The sequence below is a fragment of the Actinia tenebrosa genome, unplaced genomic scaffold (assembly GCF_029948245.1).
Source record: "Actinia tenebrosa isolate PJP-AT-01 unplaced genomic scaffold, QUT_ActTen_1.0 PGA_scaffold5__44_contigs__length_20552954, whole genome shotgun sequence".
Lineage (NCBI taxonomy): Eukaryota > Metazoa > Cnidaria > Anthozoa > Actiniaria > Actiniidae > Actinia > Actinia tenebrosa.
The window spans coordinates 5,040,248-5,065,061 of NW_028292582.1; the positions used below are offsets into that span (position 1 = coordinate 5,040,248).

The following is a 24,814-nucleotide window of genomic DNA, read 5'->3' on the forward strand; positions in this document are numbered from 1 at the left end:
TCTTTCTTTGAGTCACGTTTGGACAGTTTTTTGGTCGACTAAACAAGCAAAAATATAAGAACCACGTTAGACATGCATACCACGAGAACAAATAAAAAAATTCCTAAATTTTCTCAGTTGTTTTTTGAGCCAAAAACAAAGTGGAAAAAAAAAGTAGAATTACGATATAAAACTTTTTTTCACTTACCTATTTTTCTATTCATGTGTGTGTTCATGGACGTTTAAAGGTGAAGTGTTCAAGCTTCTTAAAATTTATTTCTCTATTTCTTTTTCCTTCAGAAATTTATGTCTATAATTTCTTTGCTTCCTTTCTCTATTCGTAATACTTTCTGTCTTATATATATATATATATATAAATTTTATTTGTTTTCTTATTTATTTTCTTATATTTTTAATTTTTAAGTTTATTCGTTTATATTATTATTTTTTCATATTTTTCTTGAAGCAAAATATCTTATAAGTAAGCGTTTTAATTATAACGAGGGATTAATCAAATTAGAGCGTTAGATGGTTATTAGACTTTCCTGTCCGTTTAAAATCCGACTTCCCTTATTTTCTAACAGATAAACACTGCACGTAATTCAATTTCACAAGCAGCTTCCTAAACACAGCTTATAACTGATTACATACACTGTCATATTGGAAAAAAATAAAACAATGAAACTGGTAGAAACTTCAAAGAAAATAAAAGCCAAACGCGCGAACGCATCTTGAAGGAACATATCAAGTTGCCCTGGAAACCAATTACCACGTGGTTGTTACCTTGACAGTGATTGGTTAGAGATACTTGTTTTCAGATATCGCCGCCGGACGCCTGTTTCAGATAATTAATCAGCCTTAGATCCTGTTGATTTTAGTGTTAATTTTACTATACTTCAAGTTGCGCTATAACAAACAAGTGATTGATGTGAGGATAGTTGGGGTAATATGAAAGCGCTTGATCGTCACAGTTTACTGTCAAGTTGAATCGCTTGCGTATTAGTGCGATGTATCATTTCTTGTCGCTTCAAGCGCTTAATTAGCAGTTAGCATTGACACTTGTTTGTAGTCGTTCAATCATTGAGCTTGAAGAACGCCTTGATTGATTTGGGCTGATGCTCTAGCTTGGTGTGTGTTGGACAAAACATATCGCGCAATATGAAACTGAAAATAAATAAGAGACTGAATAAAATAAATGAATGAACGGTAGAAGAAAGTGTTGAACGTAATTAAGTAAACACTTTGCGTGGGAGGAAGAAGATTTGGGTGGAAACAAGAGTAAAAATGCGTAAAGAAAATTCGAAAGCGAAGAGATAGAGAAGAAAGCAAATTAAAAGGCGCCGAATGACGTGGCAACAAAACCACAGGAAGCCCAAACAATATGATGATATTTACTAAGCAAGCCCCGGTTGTGCGGAGCCTACCGGATAGCGCTATCCGGCGGATAAATCCTTATCCAGTGGATAAGTCGATGCTGTTATTCAATAAATTTATCCGCTGGATAATTTATCCATCGGATAGCGCTATCCAGGCCTCGCACAATCGGGCCCACATGTTTCAAATTACAAATTATAATTAATTAAAAACAAATGAATCAGTAAATGTGCATTTTGGCAATATTCGTATACACTTATTTCGATAAAGTTAGTCACCTGAAAAGCTACAAAGCTGAGACCGACAAGGATTATGGGTAAATACATTTTACATGTTTCAACCGCTTGATAACTGTTGACGGACTTGAGATCTTCTACCAGTTACAAGTTAACCTCCTCTGAGTATCCTCAACTACTGCAGTTTGTGTCAAAAGCTTTACTTTTTGGATATAAAACATTTCCCCATGATTCTTAGCGATCACAGCTTTCTAGGTTTTTGGTGACTAACTCTATTGAAATAAGTATATGTTTAGCAATAGAAACAAACTAATGATTTCAAAAACCTTTCTTTTTAAATTAAACTACTATAAGAATGACAACTACAGTATTAACTTTATTCAGCGCTTATGCAAGACGTCATTTTTCACTGTTAAAGTCGCCTAGAGACTGAAAAAATATAACCATATTCTATTGATATAACTTTTTAAACGAAAGCGGCCAATAATGTTTGTTGGGGGGGGGGGGGGGGGGTATTCAATATTGTTATGCACATATAATCACGTGTTAACGTTCGATCAATAACAACGCAGTAAAATTATTTAGCATATTCCTTGTTTATTGATTGGTTTATAGGAAAGCCATTTGACAGTAAAGCAACCGTTTGTTTCAGGCACTCGAATGTATGCCTGGACAGGGGCGTTTCCAGAATTTTGCCTTGGGGGGGGGGGGGGGGGTGAAAAATCCGTTTAGACTTTTCCTCAACATCACAAACAACAACAAAAACAAAATCATTTCCACCAACATTACCAACAACTTTCAAATTCTTCAATTTTGTACGTAGATGATACTCCAAATAGAAACAACCTCAGGGCTGATCTAAGTTAGGGCACGGCTAATTCACAGAATGAAGTATTTAAGCTTTTTTAAGCTTACCCGCCAGGATAACCACGTCAAAATGGGGTGGAACTTAACAAACTTACCCTCATCATCTTATGCTGTCCAGGAACAGAACCTAAGACCACAGAGTCGAGACGGACGAGTACACTTACAACATCAACAGCAACAATTGACAACTACAATAACGTACAATAACGACAGCAGCAACAACGTACAATAACGACAGCAGGATCAACAACAACAGCAATCACAGCAACAACAACAACATACGATGTCGAAGTATGGACCCTTTTTACGATTACCTTGGATGGGAGGCTAAAAGGAACTTAATATGAAAAAAATGGCATAAATTCCATCTGGTATACTCACATCCATGATAATTTTGAAAGGGCTCTGATTATATAGGTGTATATTACGAAAGTCAAACAGCCGAACAAAACACTAAACTAAAACAAATGCCCCCTTTCCCTCCTCCACACTTTTTTAAGTGCTACGCGACCCTTGTAACTAGTTCTCTTTGACCACCTAATTAGTCCAATCTGCTCATACTAGAGTCTAATTAAGCCCATACATGCATAACAGCGGCGCCCATATAATGAAATTTAGAGCGTCCTTTAATCCAAGGTTAAAAGCCATACTGCCGACCCAATGAACTTGGCTTAAAATCAGAACGTGGGAAAAATTCCAGTGTTTACTAAGTCCGCTTTTTTGGTGAATCAATCAACCAGCGAAGAATGGTTCTCATTATGACCTCTATGAAAAACCTAAATTTTTAGTTTTCCCTCGGATGATATTTCTTAAAGGTTGGCCCATATATCGGGTGCATTTGATCGAGTTCTCCCGCGAGTCACAACTTTGAACAACTCTAATCAAGGTTTTATTAACAAGTCCTTTAACATAATGCGGAACTGAATTTGCTAAAAATTGCCTTGGGCGATATATCAAAGACTTCCTCTCGCAATCGTCTTGTAGGAGCGTTGCTGCAAACAAAGGATCGCAAATTTTCTATTTTCTGTTTTACTTTGCGTAAATCTAGGAGACGTTGCCTAGGGTAACATCTCCTGTCAGTATAACTTTCCAACGTGGCAAAAAATAAAATAGATAAATAGAAATGTTAAAAAAGTGCAAGAAAAGTTGCGATAAACACATCCTAGTTTAACAGTGCCAAGAACAACCTCCATAGTTCCATTCTTCTTAAGAATTGTTTATACTGCGAGAAATGAGAACGGAACGCGAAAGTTTGCAAATAAAGGCAACGTTATAAATTATGGGCATCGTATAAAAGCGGCCTGTGATCAGTGGCGCGTCAAGGGGATCCCCCTATGAATGTCGTTAATAAATTAATAGTAATCAATTAAAATAAATTAAATATTGGCCTACTTCAGAGCGCACTTGCTCTTTCCCTGGCATAAATGACATGACTATATCAAACCTATTTATCAATGTTTAATAACACGAGGTCTATATATTACGGTTAGCTAAGAAAAACGAGCTCCTAAAGGTGACACAAGAGATGGTTAAGAACAATCTAACCCCAAGATCTCTGAGAGCGTTAGAGCTGGCGTCCGAAAGAGGCGCTTCGAGCTGGCTAACTGTTATACCAATAAAAGAGTTGGATACGATCTAAACAAGCGAGAATTCAGAGACGCCATCAAGATAAGGTATAATTGAGAAATCTCCGACTTACAGAAAACGTGCGTGTGCGGAGATATTTTTGACGTTGACCATGCGATGATTTGCAGGAGGGGTGGTTTTGTGGTACAACGCCACAACGAGCTTCGAGATATAGAAGGTGGACTGCTGAGCACTGTATGCAGTGATGTTGAGGAGGAGCCGGTTATTCAGCAGATAACCGGAGAGACTCTGAACAGGGGAATGAATAGAGCCCCTGACTCTTGTCCCAACATCCACGCCCAAGGTTTCTGGGAGCAACAGAGAGCTGCATTCTTTGATGTCCGGGTATGCCACCCAAATGCAGACTCCTACCATGAGCAGACTCCTGGGCAAGTGTACAGGCAACATGAGAGTGAAAAGAAACGCCAATATGCCAACAGCGTCATGGAGGTGGAACAAGGAACGTTGACGCCGTTAGCATTTAGTACAACAGGTGGAATGGGCACAGAATGCAAGATTTACCACATACGCTTAGTTGAGCTTTTATCGATTACGAAGGGAGAGAGCTATGCAAGCACCATGTCATGGGTTGGAGTCAAAGTGTCATTTGCACTCGTTCATTCTGCTCTGCTCTGAGAGGATCACGATCTATTAGAAGAACTTTTGACACTCAAAACATGAACTTCTCCCTCGATAACGCTACCGCCCGCATAACCTAATCTTTTATAAAATAGGCTTTATCGATGTGCTTTTTTATATGTGTATGTAAATATAAGACCGATATTTATCTGCGCTCATTTGAATCTTGAAATTTATTTAGTAATTATTCTTTTAGTATTTGAAATGAAGTTTTTAATTACAATCATTATTATAATAATTATAGATATATTTTTATTGTAGGATATATGAAGAGATATTCTATATGTTGTATATATCTATATAGATACAAAATACAATTGTTTTAGTGAGAAATCAGTGTAATTATTGGTAGAACCTTATAAATTAAGAGAGAATTCTTTTCGTATTCAAGCAATGAGCGCCAAAAACTATTTTCTTGAAGAAAGGCTGTTGTACAAGGTAAAATCTTTTTATTCAGAAAGTTGTTTGAAAGAAACTTGTTTGAAAGTGGAGATGACCGATGAAAGTGGAATCAAAGTGTTAACCCAATGCAAAAATTCTCTTTCACCATACTCCATATTATGCCCTTATTATGCGTACTTTCTTGCGCATGCGCCCACGTTTTAAAGATCCATTATTATGCAAATTAAGAGACAAGGTATATAACCACGTGCAGAGCCAAGACCAAGCCTCTTCTTTCTTCGTGCTATCGCACTAGGTAAGCCCTCGTTTTGCTCTCGCTTCGTTTCACTTAAGCGAGTTTTTCCTAAACCGTTTTTGTCTTTATTCTGTATATATTTTGTCAGCCGATGAGTATGTCTACTGACAAGCAGAACACCAGTAAGTCCTCTTCTCCAAAACGAAAGAAAGTTGCCGAGGAAGATGAGTCTTTGCTCTTCGATGAAGAGATGGATGATACTCCAGATATTTCAATACGAGCCGACTCGGCTCTGTTCAAGAAGGATACTTTGCTCCAACTGCATCATCATCTGGGAATTGATGAGATGTCTTCAAAAATTGACAAGCTGACTCAGCTTATCGAACGTTCAAGTTCTGTTCCCGACTCGGGACACGATCCAAAAAGTTCTAGTAAAGAGTTTGACCCTAGTGATCCACTAGTCGATGACCTTTCGAGTGATGATTCTGACTCACAAGCGGATCCCGAAGAGTCTGAATTTCCACCGTCGATTTGTGATGTTAACGAAACGAAAGGTCCTAAAGTGCTAGATTTCCTAGCCAAACGAGTGAACGAATCGTTCACCTCGAAGCCAATGGAGGATAGAATGAAACCTCTTGTGGATAAATATCGCACTCCCGAAAATTGCGGGCTATTGTGCGTTCCACGAGTAAATACTCCATTTTGGAACGAATTGTCCCACAGGGCCAAAACGGCCGACTTAGGACTTCAAGAGGTGCAAAAATCTGTTGTCAAGACTGCCCAGGTAATAGTTTCACTTACTGAAACTGTGATTCAAGCCAAGAAAAAGAAAGAGCTACTGAATCCTAAAGATCTTGTGGGCTCGTTGTCCGAGGCCATTTCTTTCATCGGCAATGCCGGTTACCAAATGTCATTAAAGCGCCGAGAACATCTTAAACCCGAGCTAGGCAAAGGTTATAAATCATTGTGTGCACCATCCACTCCAATCTCGGAGCTTCTCTTTGGCGACGACCTGTCAAAGAATGTAGACGACATCTCTAAAGCGAACAGGATTGCCACAAAAATTACAGGAAATGATCGAAGTGGAGGCAATCGAAAACGCAAACGCGAAAACTACAAGCCTAGGGATCATTTTTTATCCCGAAGAAACCCGAGTTCATCTGCTCGGGACAATCGCGACAACTACGAGAGCTACAAACCACGACGCCGCCCGTTCAACCAGAACAAACCCCAAACCAAAACACAAGATTCATACAAGGACAAGTGACCAATGTAAGTGTCACACCTTCTATAACAAGTTGTACAATGGCCGGCAATTTAGCTCTCAAGATTGATGAATGGTCTAAGATCACTTCTGATTGCTGGATTTTGCAATCAGTCAAGGGTTATCGACTCGAATTCGAGTCAATCCCGAAGCAATTCAGAGCCCCAAAACAACGCTCTTTACCCTCAGATGAGTGCGTGTTAATCCAATCTGAAATCCAGAAGTTATGCTCTAAAGGAGCTATTGTAGAGACTAATCATTGCCCTAACGAGTTTATCTCTACTTTGTTTCTGGTACCGAAAAAGACAGGTGATCTTAGACCAGTTATCAATCTTAAACCTTTAAACGAATACGTTCGTAAGATTCGCTTTAAGATGGAAAGCATCGACTTCGTAAAGCATCTATTACACCCAGGAGATTTCATGGCCACTATTGACCTTAAGGATGCGTATTTCAGCATACCTATAAACCCTCAAGACCGCAAATATTTGCGTTTTTCCTGGGATAATTTGCTCTACGAATTTACATGTCTTCCTTTTGGCTATAGTCTAGCTCCACGGACTTTTACCAAAATCCTGAAACCTGTGTATGCTTATTTAAGAGCGAAGGGTATACGTATTGTGTACTACATTGACGATACCCTCGTCATAGGCGCATCTAAGTGCCAATGCCTTAGTCACACCCATCAAGTTTGCGAACTGTTAACTAGCCTGGGTTATATTATCAACACTACCAAGTCCTATCTCGAGCCATCTACAACAAGGTCTTTTCTCGGATTTGAGTTAAACTCAATTCAGATGACTATTTCTCTCTCCGAAGAGAAGGTCGACAAAATTATTTCCTATAGTAAACGGCTTTTGGATAACCCTTCGCCTTCCATCCGCGAAGTCGCCCAGGTTTCAGGACTCTTGGTTTCAGCCTTTCGCGCTGTCAAATATCTACGCCTTTTTTATCGCTCTATTGAAATGTGTAAATCACAATTGATTTCCTTCGGGGCGTCTTATGAGGACAAAACGTCATTAAGTGTTCAAGCTCGTTCAGATCTCCATTGGATTATTGACACTATTGCTGTCCACAATGGTCTCCCCATTGTGTCCCCTCCACCAGACGTCACAATTGATAGTGACGCGAGCAAACTGGGTTGGGGTGCATTTTGCGAGTCACGCAACACCGGTGGACTCTGGTCAGTGAATGAAACTGACCTACACATTAATTACCTTGAAACACTTGCAGCTTTTTTCGCTCTTCAGTGTTTTGTTCGTGAGCGCCGCTCAGTTCATGTCCAGCTGCGCATTGATAATACAACAGCTGTTTTTTACATCAATAACATGGGTGGAATTAAATCTCCCTCCCTTAACAGTTTGGCTCGAGAGATGTGGCAATGGTGCAATAACCAAAAAGCTGATTTTAATTCTCGTCACTTTAATGACAGAACTGAATGGAGCCTTCACCCTACCGTATTTGGTTGGCTAACCCAAACCACGTTTAACCCAGATATTGACTTGTTTGCGTCCCGCCTAAATACAAAGCTAGAACGCTTTGTTTCGTGGTCGCCCGACCCCGACGCTTATGCGTGTGATGCCTTCTCGTTAAGATGGCACGACTTAAATGGATATGCTTTTCCTCCTTTTAGCCTAATACCCAGAGTTCTAGTGCATGCACGAGCGGACAAGATTCCTCGTCTCCTGATAATCACACCTGTGTGGCCTTCTCAATCCTGGTACCCGACAATGTTAGAGATGTCAATCGCTCGACCCATCCTACTCCCCAAGTGGCCGAACTTGCTTATTTTGCGCCACAACAATCATCTACATCCATTACGAAACCAACTCCAGTTAGCCGCTTGGACTATATCAGGCAAAAGCTCAGCAGTCAGGGAATTTCAGCAGGGCCTGCCGAAGTTATCTGCCAATCATGGTCCAAAAGAACTGAAAAACAATATAGTTCAGCCTGGCGATCCTGGTGTAGCTGGTGCAGTCCAAAATCGCTGGATCCTTTTCAAGCTCCTATAGAGGAATTTCTGAACTTCCTCTACAAAGTTTACAATGACGGTAAAATGTATAGTACAGTCAACACCTACCGTTCAGCCATATCTGCCACTATTGAATCAGTATCTGGTCGTGCAATTGGATCACATTACTTGGTCTCACGATTCATGAAGGGAATCTTCATGGGAAGGCCTCCGAAATCTAAATACAATACAACTTGGGACGTTAGTATTGTTACCGCCTATTTAAAATCTTCAATGTCACCGTGTTCGTCATTTAAATTGAAAGACTTGACCCTTAAAGTTGTCACTCTAGTCGCCTTGTCTACGGCCCAAAGATGCCAATCTCTTCACAGCCTTAACCTTTCAGACATGAAAGTTCTCGATGACAAAATCGTGTTCGTCGTAAAAGACCGCCTCAAGACTTCACGTCCAGGCAAACCTAATTTACGTGTTGAAATTGCTGCTTTCGCTGAAGACTTAGACTTGTGCCCGAAAGCACATTTACTCTCCTATATCAAAGAATCGCAGCCCCTGCGTTTCGCAGGACAATCTGTAGTAAACCAATTATTTATTTCATATATCAAGCCCCATAAGGCAGTCGGTTCTGCTACTATAGCTCGTTGGCTTAAACTAGTTTTGCATAACGCTTCAATAGACACGTCAATTTACAAAGCTCATAGCTTCAGAAGTGCAGCGACGTCCAATGCCCTTTTCAAGGGAGCATCACTAGTAGATATTCTCAAACATGCAGACTGGTCTTCAGTCAATACGTTCAACAGGTTCTATAATAAACCTATTGTTCGAAGCGATCAATCATTCGCGAATTTAGTCCTTTCATAAGACTAGTTTAACTATACAATTCGTTGTAAGAATTCAGATTTCAGATTACAAGAATCTCAACATTTGCAATCTAATAAAAGTAATAGATGATGAAATGCAAGTCACATATGTCTTATGCTATTTATCATTTGGCATCATTCTTCGAACACGCATAATAAGGGCATAATATGGAGTATGGTGAAAGAGAATTGAAAATTAGACAAAAGGTACACTTACCTTGCAGGATAATTGTAATTCTCTGAGCCATACGGAACATTATGACCTTATTTTCCCACCCGGTGTTATGATTACCTGGCTTTAGCTTTACTACCGTACTTGGCACTCATGGTAGTCCTCTTGACCCACCCTGATCATGTTTGATGCCAAATGCTTTTCCTTCCTCACATTTACACAAAGAAAGAAGAGGCTTGGTCTTGGCTCTGCACGTGGTTATATACCTTGTCTCTTAATTTGCATAATAATGGATCTTTAAAACGTGGGCGCCTTGCGCATGCGCAAGAAAGTACGCATAATAAGATCATAATGTTCCGTATGGCTCAGAGAATTACAATTATCCTGCAAGGTAAGTGTACCTTTTGTCTAATTTTCAATTTTATTCGAAAATGAGGTTTAGGCCTTCATTTGCTTATTTTCCATATATAATGGCGCTTTTTGCCATTATTGCTCGTTATTGAAAAAAATTTCCTCTTAATGCAGAATAAATGTATTAATTATTATTTTACTTTTATTTTTTGGATAATATATTTACGAGAATGTTGTTTAAGATATGACAGTTGGGCTCCCTGTGCCTTGGTGGGCAACGCAGGTTTTGAGTAAAATGGAGAACGGGAGAAGACGAGCGATATATTTGATTTAAAAAGTTGTTTTAATTGAGTATAAGCATCCTTAAATTCTCCCATTGGAGATATATTCATACAGATATAAAGCTATATAAACTGATCTAGTCATGAGTGCATGCATAGATCATGAAATGGATTCTTTATAAACACATGTGTGTCTTTTTACACTCTGATTTTGGTTGGTATATTATAATTCCTCCCGTTTTACACAGGCGATTTTTGAGGCGATTTTGCTGCGATTTTTGTGGCAATTTTCGGAAGCATGAAATCTTTTGTCTCATCCTTCAAAAGAGACATTCGTTTAGGAAAATCTTGGTATCCTGAAAAAGACTTTACAAAGTGAATTCTTTACAATTATCCATTATGGACAAAATCGCCGCAAAAATCGCTAGTGTAAACGGGGCTTTAGTAAGCAGTTGTATTTTTTTGCAGAATCGCGGAAGGAGTTGGCACGATTAAATTTATACAACTTTACCACTCTGAGGTGGACGGAAAGCCTTACAGGTCTAAGACCCATTTACAAGGCAACCAATAGATCGAATTACAATAATTTGGAAGTTGATTTTTACAGGAGGAAAACCGGACAAAAACCCTTGAAGCACAGGAGAGAACCAACAAACAACTCTAATCACATACGACACTGAGCCCCGAATGGCTTGAACCTGGGTTACATTGGTGAGAGGCGAGCGATCTTACTACTATGCCACCTGTGCTTCCCTTATGGTTATCATTGTCTCAATTTCTCATGAGGGGTTACTCCCTACTTACTTCAACAATCACCACTCTCTTCCTTCCCACAGGCCACGTCATCAAGCCAATGACAATTATAAATTTTTTCAATATTGAAATTTCAAGTTTAGAGTATTGGAGTGATGGGTTGCCAAACAGCCAAGCAGTGCGCTGTTTGATGTTACTGGATCAGTTTGCTCAGATCAATCAAGTGTTGATCAATTCAGTCTTGAAATCAAAAGAGCAAAAGTAAAACTATATATGACACGTGTTCTACCATACCAAGTCTTCCATCAATTTGTATTGAAAATCAGGAACCAAACCTGTTAAAAAAATGTAAACAAATGAATAAATGAATGAATGAATGAATGGATGGATGGATGGATGGATGGATGGCTGAATAAATGAATGAACTCATTGATGAATGCAAAAACAATAAAATAAGAAAAATTAATATACAGTCGACTCTCCAGGATTTCGATCGCAAAAGGGTGTTGATGTTCATTGTATCTTTTATCTAAGGATAAAATTTATTAATTGCTATGTCTGAGGGGTGGATCCAGAAATTTGTTAGGGGGGTGTTACAAATGAAGAAATGTATACAGTCCTTTGCAAAACATTCTTTGCTAACTGGCTTCACAACAATGTGACTAGATTGAACAGGAGTATGGGTAGAAATCACTGAAGTGGTTAGCTGCATGATTATGACTAAGCCACGTCTTGAGCTTACAGTGTTTTAATTTTGATGAGGCATGCCTCGAGCATACAGCATATTTCTTCACTGACGAGCAGTGTAGATGACACAAATCCTTGGCATGCAAACTAAAGAAGTAGCTATTTACTTGTTTTCTTTTTACAGAATGCAAAGGCACACATTTATTCAAGCTGTACTCTCCATGATTATATTGTATAGCGTGAGCTAAAATTTTATTGCTTCAGTGATTTTTACCCATACTCCCAATCGGGCTATTCAAATAGTCCCAGAGCCGGTCAGTCACAACGTTTTGTCAAAATACTGTATCCTCAAAAAAGCATTAGAGTAATTATGGTGTTAGGGGGTTGTCCTCTGCACGGCAGGACATCCCCTGGATCTGCCCCTTCGTCCAACTAGACATGACTCAGGTAACCCTTTGGGGTTGAGCCCTCTTATAGAAGAGAATTTCCTTTTGCTTTTCAATTACATGTATGACATATGTACAAATTTCTAGTTTTGGTAGATGTCAACCAAAGTGTTTCTATAACATTCCATAAGCATGTTCCCATTAAAGCTATATTTTCTCCAACAAGGTTTTTCTTGGGGTGCATGTTAGGTAATAGCGGAGGTCATTTTTATGTCATTTTTACCCATACTCTCATTCGGGCTAGTCACATAGTTAGTCAGCAACAACATTTTATCAAGAGACTGTATAGAGATAATATGCATCTCTTTAAAAAACTGTTAGAGTGATACTATTGTGTTAGGGTGTTGTCCTCTGCACCACAGGACACCCCCTGGATCTGCCCTTGTGTCCAACTGGACAAGAGAGAAAATTGTAAGGTTTCGTGTGTGTGATTAAGAAGTATTACTGTGCGAACACACTGACCATGACCACTTGGATAAAACTGACCAATCAGATAACAGTAAACTAGACAGAGATTGAACTGATAACAGCTTTAGCCAATCAGATTATCACGTTCTCACACTCTTATTATATCGATGCGCTATCTGATTGGCTGGTTAAAAAATATTGAACTAAATGTCGCAATATGATTGGTTAATTATAATAGTTTGTCAAAGTGGTCCTGGTTGGAGTATCCACACAGTAATTGATGTATCATATTTAATATTTGTTTCTTACCGTATTTAGTGTCTTTCATATTGACTGTGGTTTTACCAAATAATTTTCTTTCATAATCTATGAGATGGAGCCAGAACCCTCGATTGGGATTGATAAGAGCTCTCTTTTCCTTCACCATTGTGTAAGCATCTTTTAGGTTCATTTTTTGATATTTCATTAAATATGCTATAACCAAAGTAGATGATCTGAAAGTACAGAAATATAATTCTTCATGACCAAAATCTTCAATTATTACTAGTTTCAAGATTTAAAAATATATGATGATCATAATGATGATGACGATGATATGGGTTTATATGAATTTTATTAACTTTACAAAGCATGTTCATTTTGGCACCAAAGCTTTTCCAAATCCACATGAATGTCATAAAATGGAGACTTCCCCTGCAGAAATCCCTCCCTGTTGACAATGTTGAAGGTTTTAAGCAAGGTTTTAGTGAAACTTCTAAGGTTTCCTTTATAATCATCACAGTCTAACAAGTTTGTTTATACCAAACTTGCCCTTATAGGATAAGATTCAAGTAGCCAATTCAACTGCACCTCATGAGGTACTGACTAGGACAGCACATTCTGGCTGTAAACCTCATTGCTAAATATAGCACAATGATCTAATGGCTATCATGTATAGATTTCATATAGAGTTGTTAAGTTGTGACATATTTTCTTAAAAAATGCTAAAAAATAAAGCAAAAGACTTCATTTCAAAGGAGTGACATGACACTTTTAACAGCTCTACTACTTATTTTTTAATTTTTTAACAATATTTATACATGGATGTCACATTTAGTAGAAGTAGTTTAAAGACAGCCCTGTATAAATCATACTACGAATCAGCTACTACTGTTTATCCAAAGAGGTATACATTATAGAATACCCCGCAAATCATATGCACATACTTAATAACCATGACTTCTATTGTTGTATGTGTTGTTCTACAAAAAGTTCCAATAACTGTATATCATTTGCAGGGTATTCTATAATTGCTCCCTTATTCACTACCCAGCTTTCATGTATTGGTTCACTGATCAAACCCAAATCATAAACACTTAATCGAGGCTACAAGGAATTGTCAAAGGATTTTTCAAAATTGAACCTTGCAACCTCAACTGAATCCTTTGTGCTTGACCAGCAAACAGATGTATGGAAAGTGTTGATTATCTTGCCAAAGCACTGAGGACCAGGCTGAACACTGTTCATTTGCTCTTACCATACAAAACTTAGTTTATATTAAGGTTTTTATGTGAGGTCATGCTGTAGGAAAATTGGTCTGATCTGAAAAAGGAGTTCAAAGTTCCCATACTGATATGAGTAAAACTGTGAATTTTCATGAAGACCGCACATAAGCTACTGAAGATTTTTTAAATAACCATATACATTTTTTCGTAAAAGTTGTATGGTTCAAAAGTTTGTACTTTCTCTGGATTATCGACAATCTTCACGAACCTTTACAATTTTACTAATATCTATATAGGAGCAATTTTAGATTTTCTGCGTATCTAAGCAGGAAGCATTTTCGTGCCTGAGAACCCGTCACGTCACGTTATATATATACATATACCTGCTAACTCCAGCAACACAATGGACCAACACTCTTCCACTCTTTTTGTTTACTTCTTCTACAAGAACAACAACAAAAACATTAACTTCTCGTTAATATACGTTACAGTAATATACAAGTTTCTTACAAAAGTCTAACGATATGAGCTTTACTTACCTATTTTGTCAGCTACGTTGTCAAAATGACGTCCAATGTTACATTCGGGGTCGTCGTTTACCTTAACCCTCATACACTTTATTGATATTTTGTATTTGGGGCTTTCGTCCATAGTAGCTACGGAACAAGTCACGAAATATTCATCTTACGATACTAAAGATTAAATTTCAGATTTTTTATATTTTTATTAAATTATTGCAATTGTTATGAATACCGTTTATGATATGTGTGATTCCTTTCGCCTTCAGAATCTCTTCATCCATAGCCATACGAAGGCTTCCAAGGTACAAGAAATCTGTTATCTGACTCATGATGCTTAAAGGACTGTAATGGACCGCGGTTCTAAGCTCTGTGGAACGATACATGTGCATTTATTGAGAGAAATCCAGTCAATCAAGTGTTGGATGTCTCTCTCTGAATCACCTGGATCTTGATGAACAGGTATTATTGCTGGTTCAAATGAGGTCTCTCCTCACGAAGCTACCACAGGTAGCCCAATACCTTTAAAAAATATGGTGCACAAATTTGACAAAAATTGTTCCGTGATACTGACTAGTTTTTGATGTTGCGCCACGCCCCTGAAAATGATAACTTTCAGGTGTTAATACAGCAGTGGAATTAATTTTCTCTAAATTGCACTAATGTCTACGGGATGAATTTGTTATTTGAAAGCTCTTCAGTAAAGTAAATGAGAATGGCGCTACTATTCTTTAATATCTCTTTTCGAATCAAAAAATAAAGTCAAATGATCAAATAAAGAATGAAACACGCGTATGTTGGAGTTTGCCGCGTTTTACTCGAGATGGATTGGATGGCCGTATCAGAATAGGGATGTACCTGAGCAGTGGCGGATCTAGGGGTGGGTTTTGGGGGTTGCAACCCCCCCTATCAGAGCCATCTTGATTTATTATTATTAAAAAGTCGGGTGCTCAAAGTGCATGTTTGCAATGCTACAACCCCCCCTTTGAAAAAATCCTGGATCCGTGCCTGCTGAGATGGATTGGATGGCCGTATCAGAATAGGGATGTACCTGAGATGGATTGGATGGCCGTATCAGAATAAGAATGTACAAGAGATGTATTGCATGGAGGTATCAGAATAAAGATGCAAAAAATTACAATAAGCCTTGTACACGAGGTGGATTCGATGGACGTATCAGATAAAAAGGTATCCGAGTTGGATGAACGGTGGATGTATTTAAAGCGGAAATAAATGCTTGAAGTTTCTCTACAAAGATAGATCACTTTGATTCGTGATTAGAATTCGTTTTGATTAGTTTAGAAATCTTGCCCGGCACTGTAGTTTTTGTGCGGCAATCCGTGCATCTACCATATGTCTGATGACATATAATTTTTCAGTGTTTTTTTTTTGACTGAGGGCTTATCATAAGGGGGAGAGCTCATTATTAGAGAAATTTTCCTGATCTTTAATAAAAATTCATAATTATTTTTATTTATAATCTCGACAGTCACGAATGTACCTTATTATGGGACTTATTAGACGGCTGGGGGCTTATTAGAAGATATCCTGCTTGCAGAGGTCTTAAGGGAAAAATTGGAAAGGTGGCACGGGATGTTTACAAGTCAATCTACATGTCGAGAGTTTTGGGGCTCAAGTGTATTCTTGTACGCGGGATGCATATTTTTATTTTCTAGACAAACTTTCGGCCGTATTGGCCATCTTCATAGTCTCCCTCGCATCCGTTTTTAGTGTCGGTCGTCACGCAGGCTGGCTCGCGCAGTCGTAAGTTAAATCATGTAGCCCTGAAGATGGCCAATATGGCCGAAAGTTTGGCAAGAAAATAAACATTTTAAATGTAGCGGATACGAATCTTTCACTAGAAATTCCTGGGGCTATTCGCGTCTTGACCACAGGAAGCCGAATAACTACTTATTAGATTTGCTTAGTAAAACGTGGGAACCAAAAGTCCGATACATCACAAAGATTAAAAACAGGCTACAGTAGCTAGACTGCTTTTTCTATCTTTTTCACAGGGGGGAGGGGGGTTCACAGGTTCCCTAGGATTCCCTCCTCCCCACCCCCCTTGTGTACGACCTTGTGTCTTGAATTCTTAACATTTTTTCTTGTCTAATTATGTCTTTTACTAGTTTCTTTTTCCATCGAAAAATTCTTTTATCTAAAGCATTCCATTTTCATAGTGATCGTGTTTGTAAGCTAAAAGCCCTAAAAGATAAAACACAGAGAAGGAACGGTGTTGATGTACAAAGACGTCGGGCCGGACAAGTATGGTCCGAGATATCGTATGGTACACTTCTGTATAAATGAAGTTGAAATATCTAAGCTCGTGTACCTCTTGCAACAGCAATAGCGTTTGCCATACCACATGGGAAAAGCTCATAGGAACCTCTTGCATTTTTCGTTTGATTTTGCTTACCATGATATTTCAGCAATCCTATCAAGAAGTTGTCACTCCAACTCTTAAAGATCATTTCCGGTTCCGGTGTTATTTGATTGGCTTATCAAATCCCTTCAATGTCAAGTTGATAACAATCGATCAATTGACAGCAGCCAAATGAAATCAACAACAGAAATAAGATCGAATAACCTTCAGCCTTCCTAACGATTTGGCTTGATTTTACTCCAAGCAAACATACCGATCGTCAAAGCGATATCACTATTTCAAAGACCTTCACCTAGAGCCTTAGCAGTGGAGTTTTGTCGCTTCTAAAAGGCCATGGTGAAACCAGAATTGAAAGGCGAAAAGCCAATTCTCCTTCCGTCGGAGAGCGAAGACTCCATTGACGCACACGATCAAAACGTAGAACTCGTGGTTTGCGACAAGGAAGACGGAGCAGTGACGGTTACCTTCGACGAAACAAGAGCTCGCAAAGGTCCTCGAGTTTGTGTCTTTGTTGGGCTTTTCGTTTTTGTCTTGGTCGTTGGATTTTTGGCTGTTTATTTAATAGGACGAACACACGGGTAAGTCGACGCATTCACATTCAGCATCGAAAAATGCCTTCTTTTGTCTTACTATTATTATAAATTTCACACCTCCCTTTGTACCTTGAAGGTTTTTGACTCTGTTAGATCATTTTCACTGCACATTAGATACTAAGCTATTCAGCTTTTCTTTCTATTAATTTACGATTCGTTGCGCTTTAATAGACAAGCGTTCCTTCAAGCTTCCTTCGGCGTTCCATTTCGTGCTCTTGGACCCTGAATAAACAATCTAAGCTCATTATCTAGAAATACCAGGGTTTCCTATCCATCCACAAGCGACTATTCAACCGCGTGGCAACCATCAGCTTCCTTTTTAGTCTAAAAGCACCGCTTTTTAGAATGCCAATGATCAAAAAATACACCTTGGTACAACAAGATTTATCTGTTTTATTCATGACACGAAATGTCTACAATAACATTGTAATGGTTTTCGGTTGAGTGCACGGCGATCAGAATTCTTAAAATTATACACCGCTAGCTATGGACTATGACACATTTATTTTTTGGAATAAAAGCATAATGTATAAAAGAGGTTGTTTTATAGAGAAGGAATTTTGGAAGGTCGATATAGGGTATGTTCAGATACTATATGCACTCCAATGATTATGTGCCGAATGGCATGTATTGTGCGAACCAATTATGTTATTAATAAATTTAGTTTTGTTGCAATATCGTGCGCGTAAACAGTATCATAGTTTACTAGCATTATTGGCATAGCAATCAGAGTTATCCTAAGTGATTTTATTAACGTTTCAGACGCGATCAAAGAGCTCATAAAAATACGAAAACTTGTACGTCAATACTCTAATAACGTAGATAAGAGGGAACAAATTTGACCGCAATTCAGAGCTTTTCGGGATCAAATCAATAGACGACCCTTTGTTGGAGTGAATTTTTGAGGTTTTAACCCAACTTTTTTTGGCTTCTGGTTTGATTTTATTTGCATTTCAAAGGCAAAAAATAATGAGTTTGAATTCCATTAATTTAGTCTTAAATTATTGAAAAAGGGAGTTTTCCATTTTACTGCAGTGTTGTGTAGGATAATTTACACTCTGTTTTTCTCATTCCAAAACATCTAAAATCAACGTTCCTATGAAAGTATAAATAATAAAGTTTCTCATGCATATGAATATTTAATAATGAAAATTTTCAACTCTGAAGAAATTGTTTGCAAAATTAACCCAATTTTTTACTTGTAATAATTTTTTCATGTTTGGAAAAAGTAATTTCCACATCAAGCATCCCCCCAGCTGTTTTACGTTATAGTTGAAACATATTGTCCCCATAGATTGTATTTGGGGTAATCTCTGTTATTTACCATACTTTTGTGTAGGATATCACACATGTGTTTTATTTTTCCACACTATCTAAGATTTGAGGATATCAGGTTATCCCAACATACTGAAACAATTAAATCCTAGATTAGGGAAAATTGAGTTATTAGTTATATGCCAGTAGCTCAATAGCCCTCAAGGTGCAATATGATGCCGTCTTGTTCATTACCTTTCATCATGGATTACTGGAGCACTAATTTCATATCCACTGCATAACTGCAGACTATAGGTAACATGTACATTAACACCTTATTTATAGTGCTGAAGACTAAATGTTAAAACACTTGTTTGAAAACTTCTGAAGTTTAAGACCTACCAAGATTTTTAGTAAAGAAAATTTTATCAGAACTCTTAGGTTTGATTTTGATATGAACAATGGTATTAATGATATCATTCATCTAAATTATTTAAAGAAAAATTTAATTAAGAGTTTCAAGTTCAACCATGTATGTGGTTTTTCTTGCTTCAAAGGATACTTTTGTTAGAACAATTTTGAACGATCACTTTTAAATTCCATAAATTGTTTTTCATAAACAAAAGCTCAGGATTTTGTATTAAACATGACTTAAGTTGTTGATCATAACAGATAAAGGCGACTTAAGGCAATCAAGTGGATCTCCTCAAGTTTTTCTCATGTTAATTATGTTATAGTAAATGTTTCAATTACAGCCCGCCACATGGACATATGAGAAACATTGACAAGTTACCAGCAAAATTTAGACATGCAATGAGCAGAATTGAGACATGAACATAAAAAATTTTTATCAAATTCACTTTTTTTGAAAAATTCTTTTTTTTCTTCTGTCTTTATTTTTGTCTTGGTAAATATTAGATGATGCCTCTCTCCCCAGGTGCATCTTCTAGATCTTATGACCTCCCCCCCCTCTTATCCAAGATCCATCCATGAACTTTAATAACAAATCATCACCTTTTTGTTTTTCAGCAAGGATCGCAACCATGGGTTACCGACAAACATGAAAGATGACATTGCAAGAGTTCCCACGCTAGAACCAGAGCTTGGAAATCTGAGCAAATATTGGCAAGAACATTCATGGGAAACTAGAGACGAATTGTTTCAGTTGGGAGATGCTATTGGTTCAAACGACATCATTGGGCTGAGACCAATTTACAGGAAAGATTTGCCAAAAGAATATATTGCTTACTGGGAAGTAAAAATGAATGGGAAGACAGGAGAGAAATATCTCATCATTTCTGCAGGTATTATATTTATCCATCCATCCATCTTCCCATTTTCCATCTGTCCATTAAATCATCCATCCATTACTCCTTCTATCCATCTATCCATCTGTTTGTCGATCGATCAATCCATCCATCCATTGATCTACCTTGTCCACTCCATTCATCAGCTCATTTATCCATCTATTCCTTCTTCCATCGATCTAGCCATCTGTCTATTCATCCATGCATCCAGTCCATCTTGTACATCCCATTCATCAGTTCATTTCTCTCATATCAATTGAATAGCTCAAAATTAGCACTTCTTAAAAAATGTGGAATGTTTTTAATATACTTACAGTTCTATTGTTTGTTCCAATTCTTTCCCAGCAAAAGAGACTGGCGACCATCGTCTTGTCCAGGAAGGTGCCCTACCCAGTCCTATAGACATTATGACCGACTATGCTCGCTTACGAAGCCATAGCTGTCACAGGGTTTATCGACTCACCCCAGATGGCCTTATGACCTGTGAAGATAACAACCTTAAGAGAACAGTAGCAGCAACTAGGGATGTTGAAACAAATGCAGAGGTGAGGAACATGTACAGTTGAGAGTCAAAAACCGTGTGGTGGCCACAAAGGAAGCTAATGAGAAGTGTTTTTTAAAAATACCGCCACGACTGTATGACGTAGTCTGTTATGTTTCCTTTGATTTGATGGTTTTTCTCCGTGCTTCCGGTTTCCCTTTCCTTACAAAACCAGGCAAAATAATAACCTCTTGTCAATCTGTTCAATTAGTTCCAGCAAAGACAGTGGAAAAAACTCGACCGTCAAGTAAAAAAAGCTCTCCCAAGGTTCAAGAAAGCTTGGAGAGACCTTGCCAGACGAGTTACAAAGTTACCAGAATGGAGAAGATTTAAGTGGCTGTCAATGAAATCTGGTAAGAGTTTTTTACCCTAAAAGTGTTGTCTTTGTTTAGTTTAGACGTTTGCAAGCAGTAGAAACAAAACTTGAAGCTTGTATTGCTGCATTTAGATTTGACCAGGAGGGCTTGGCTTGGCAAAATAGGTCGTACATCAAAGTGCCTCTCTTGACAAAGGAGTACGAACAAGAGAAAATGAACTGGTTTAATAATTTCTCTCTTGGAATGAAATGCAAAGGTGTCCAGTAGCCTTGTTTACTAGTTTCCCATCTTGGGAAGGAGTAGAGATATACTCTTAGTAGTTTCGGAATTCAATTGTCTTAATTATTCCAGGTAAAATGCCCACCGAGAAAAGCTCCAAGCACGACAGCAGCAGTAGACATGAACATGATGATGATTATGATGATAATTACGTAACCGAAGAAGATGATGAGATGGAAGCAGAGCTGGCTGTCAGGCCAGGAGAGGTCCTCAAAGTACCGCTCATAGGAAAATCCTGTCAAGTCCGTATCAAATTCTCTGGTTTTGGACAGATAAAACGACACGGGAGAAAGCGAAAAACCTGGTTGAATCGGTGGCAAAAACGGCTGTGTCGCGTACTGAGTGACCCTTGCGAGGGCTCAGATATGACGAGAGTTAAATGGCGTTACATAAAGAATACGAAAATGGGAGACCGCTATATTGGACTACAAATCGTATCAAGCAGCCAGTATGTTCGAAAGCAGCTCCAAGGACAAGAGATTCGATTCCGTATTGAGGTTGAGATGAACAATCGCAAAACGTTGGTGGTGAATTACGGAATTATGCTCAGGCATAGCAGGAGGGGTAGATCTGTTGAAGGCGGAGACGTCAATCATTATAGTATCCCTCACAGACATCTGTTTCCAGACTACAAACAGCACCAACACGGTCTCTGTATGACGGGTTCCGGGGCGGTGGCCTGGGGAATGGTTTTGGGATACATGGATAATTTGGCTTACAGAGTCCCAGAGTCTGGCTATCCGTAAGTATTTTAACGTACAGATATAGGTTATATACCCTTATCAGAATTAACTTGGATGATAGACTAACATTTCTTGTGAGTAGTCGGTTTGTTAGGCTTAGGGTTGCAATTCGATCCCGTGCCCTGAGTCACATCATCCCGGCAAATATGTAGCAGGGTTGGATAAAATCGAAGCTTTTCACGGCAACGTTTCTCAAACTTTGGTCACTTCACTAACAGCTGATTGTATCTATTTGTAGGAAGAACATTCTAGGGCTTTTCCCAGGTACGTCTCCCGCTCCAATGACAACAACCAAGTACGCCCAAAGCGCCATAGAAAACCTCTTTGAGAAATTAGAAAGCCGGTGCTCTCTAGAAGACAAAGCCGCTCTAACTTCACCAGCTAAGATGGAACGTATCGGCAAATGGCTAAATCACACTGTCCTTCAACTTATCATCGAAAATGATTCATTGAACAAGGAAACAGCCACGGCCCGAGCGGTTCAACTCCTTCAAAAGAGAGTACCGGTAATTATTAGCAAAGAAAGAGGAGACTCTTTGTATCATCATTACTCTGTGGCGACGAGGTTAAGGCAGCGTATCCATCGATACCGTAACTGTAAAGTTACTTGTTCGTCATGGCGTACGTTGGTCGAGAACGAAGCGTACGTCCATCTTGGAGTCGGAAAATACGGAAATAAATGGGAAAACATTGATACACATTTTATGGCTGCAATTCTGAAAAAATAAGTAGGAATAGCGGTGAATAAATCCTGCCATTTGGACGGAAAGGAGGATAGATTCAACTGAAAAACTAGCTTAGTTCTCAACGCTTTGAGGCGCTATTCCTTTCGAAAGACTGCTCAATATTTACTCACTGAAATTTTGAGTATCTACATCTTGAAAGTGTACAGACAATGTACAGAAAAGTGAGATATTTCTCTAAGAACTATTTTATGAATGAGAAAGAGCGTGTTTTGCACTTTCTGTGAGCTTTGTCAGGTATATCGTACGTAATGGACAAAGTATTTCTGAGAGACTTTGCCAATCTTGCACTCATTGTACATAACAGAGTTGAAGAATCCATTGTAAATTACAATGCGCGAAAAAATGTTGGCAAAAAACAAAATCACAGCAAGCCACATCCTCTAACCGGCATATCTTCATATCTTCAGAAATTCCAACAACGCGCGTTCCGCGTTTTAGCTACCGTGAAAGCCGGTGTCTGGTGGGCTGACAATTAAAAAACACCGAAAACCAACATTTAATCGGACTGTTTTTTTCAGGATTCTCTAACTTACCAAAAATTCCTTATAAATTCAGTTTATGGCGAAAGCCAAAAATTCTGGTCAAATTTTCTGACAATATTTGGTGCGGACGATGATTGGTCAAGGTAGGTTATACGTCATTTGAGGTACGACCAATCATGGGCTTAGCTTGTCTGACCAAATATGGCTGGTGGGAAGCTAAGCCATTTTGAATATATTAATAATATTTGATCTAACTCTCCCAAAATATTACACGATGGTCCCATTTTTTTGGAAAAAGAATTTAAATTTAAGATTTCTGAAGGCAAAATGGATTTGGTGGAATGTTGTGAGATATTCTCTCTACTGAAAAGCGCATTTTTCGTCTTGTATATTTTTATGTCACTCGTATATTGTATTCAATACACAAATAATAAAAGCAATCTTTAAAAACAGTTTCATTGTGCTGAACCAATCTTCACTCGAGGCTTGGGATGGCCTTTTACAAGGTTACCTTTTACCCACCTAGCCAGTCATGAAGGCCAGAGCCATTTTCTTTTTCTTTTGCTGTCATTTTTACTCAAACCTCGCTAAAATTGGCATGGCCACATAATTTTATAAGCTTAAAATAAGATTCTAGGATGAAAAGTTTTGTGATAATGCGGTCACGTGACCTTGATCCTCACTTTCATGCACCCAATTCTTTGAATTAATATGGGGTGACGGTTATCAGATGTACATTCATACTATATTTTCATTCTTTCTAAAAAGAGGTAAATGAAACTGCCCTGGTCATTTAGGGAATAATTGCCTATGTTTGATTGGACAAGCAGGTCACGTGACCTATTTTGCATAATATCCCCTAAACGAGCAATGGTAGTTCAGGTATTAGGGCAGATTCATATACATCTTAAAGGGAGAAGGGAAAATATGTCATAACATTTTATGTACAGATGCAGATGATAACCATAACCCCATTTTAATTCAAAATGTTTGGGTGCATGGATCAAGGTCACGTGACCGCCTTACCTCAAAAATTTTCATCCTAGAATCGTAGCTCATAAATATATGTGGTAATGCCAATTATGGTAAGGATTAAGTAAAATACGACAACATAAGAAAATAAAATGGTTTTAGCCATAAATGGCCTTCAACCCAGGCTATAACATACTTGAGTTGGCAGGGTATAAAATCAATTAACAAGCACTGAAATTATTCGGCATGGGAAAATGCTATATTAACCCTTGCACGTCACGAGGGTAATTACTGGTTTTCAATAACATTTTTGTCTTAATTTAAGTTTTTGTCTTGCTAAGAAAAACTGGAAGAAATAACGGCTGAATGGTTTTCGTATCATTTTTGGGAACTGACGATACTGACTACAGCACGTACACGATACTACATGCGGCGATATTATTTATCGAAAAGAAAGATGCGTTAGGTGCAAGTTATATTTACGGTAGCCGTTGAATCCAAAGCTCTTTGAAACCTTAACATTCACTCAATTGAGGATAGGTCATATTTGAACATTATTATAATATTCTTAAATATTAATTTATCTTTTACAAACTCCATACATTTATCAACACCCAAGAGTGGCATCACATGGTGTGAAATGTGC

General features: G+C 38.2%; 4 protein-coding genes across 5 annotated transcripts; 3 read left to right on the forward strand and 1 right to left on the reverse strand.

Annotated features, from left to right (window-relative positions):
- Window positions 1-5,502: 5,502 nt before the first annotated feature.
- LOC148906364 (uncharacterized) lies at window positions 5,503-8,556 on the forward strand. Its single transcript, XM_089037921.1, has 2 exons — window positions 5,503-6,630; window positions 8,256-8,556. Exon 1 carries the CDS (start codon window positions 5,510-5,512, stop codon window positions 6,623-6,625), a length of 1,116 nt encoding a protein of 371 aa, XP_088894047.1. The 5' UTR covers window positions 5,503-5,509; the 3' UTR covers window positions 6,626-6,630; window positions 8,256-8,556.
- A 68-nt stretch (window positions 8,557-8,624) lies between these two features.
- LOC148906365 (uncharacterized) lies at window positions 8,625-9,537 on the forward strand. Its single transcript, XM_089037923.1, has one exon. It carries the CDS (start codon window positions 8,679-8,681, stop codon window positions 9,450-9,452), a length of 774 nt encoding a protein of 257 aa, XP_088894049.1. The 5' UTR covers window positions 8,625-8,678; the 3' UTR covers window positions 9,453-9,537.
- Window positions 9,538-10,298: 761 nt separating this feature from the next.
- LOC116306708 (dual specificity protein phosphatase 14-like) lies at window positions 10,299-14,943 on the reverse strand. The gene is made up of 5 exons (XM_089037473.1): window positions 14,787-14,943; window positions 14,573-14,689; window positions 14,417-14,474; window positions 12,859-13,043; window positions 10,299-11,343 (listed from the first exon to the last, which is right to left on the reverse strand). The coding sequence occupies exons 1-5, from the start codon at window positions 14,941-14,943 to the stop codon at window positions 11,294-11,296; spliced, it is 567 nt and encodes a 188-aa protein (XP_088893599.1). The 3' UTR covers window positions 10,299-11,293.
- LOC116306677 (uncharacterized) lies at window positions 14,883-23,648 on the forward strand. 2 transcript variants are annotated; one of them, XM_031716768.2, is made up of 6 exons: window positions 14,883-15,013; window positions 19,811-20,085; window positions 20,434-20,633; window positions 20,841-20,982; window positions 21,298-21,967; window positions 22,207-23,648. In XM_031716768.2, exons 1-6 carry the CDS (start codon window positions 15,006-15,008, stop codon window positions 22,694-22,696), a joined length of 1,785 nt encoding a protein of 594 aa, XP_031572628.1. In that variant the 5' UTR covers window positions 14,883-15,005; the 3' UTR covers window positions 22,697-23,648. The 2 variants fall into 2 exon arrangements, with proteins under 2 accessions (XP_031572628.1, XP_031572619.1); XM_031716759.2 differs by lacking the exon at window positions 14,883-15,013 and adding an exon at window positions 16,914-17,512.
- Window positions 23,649-24,814: the final 1,166 nt, after the last annotated feature.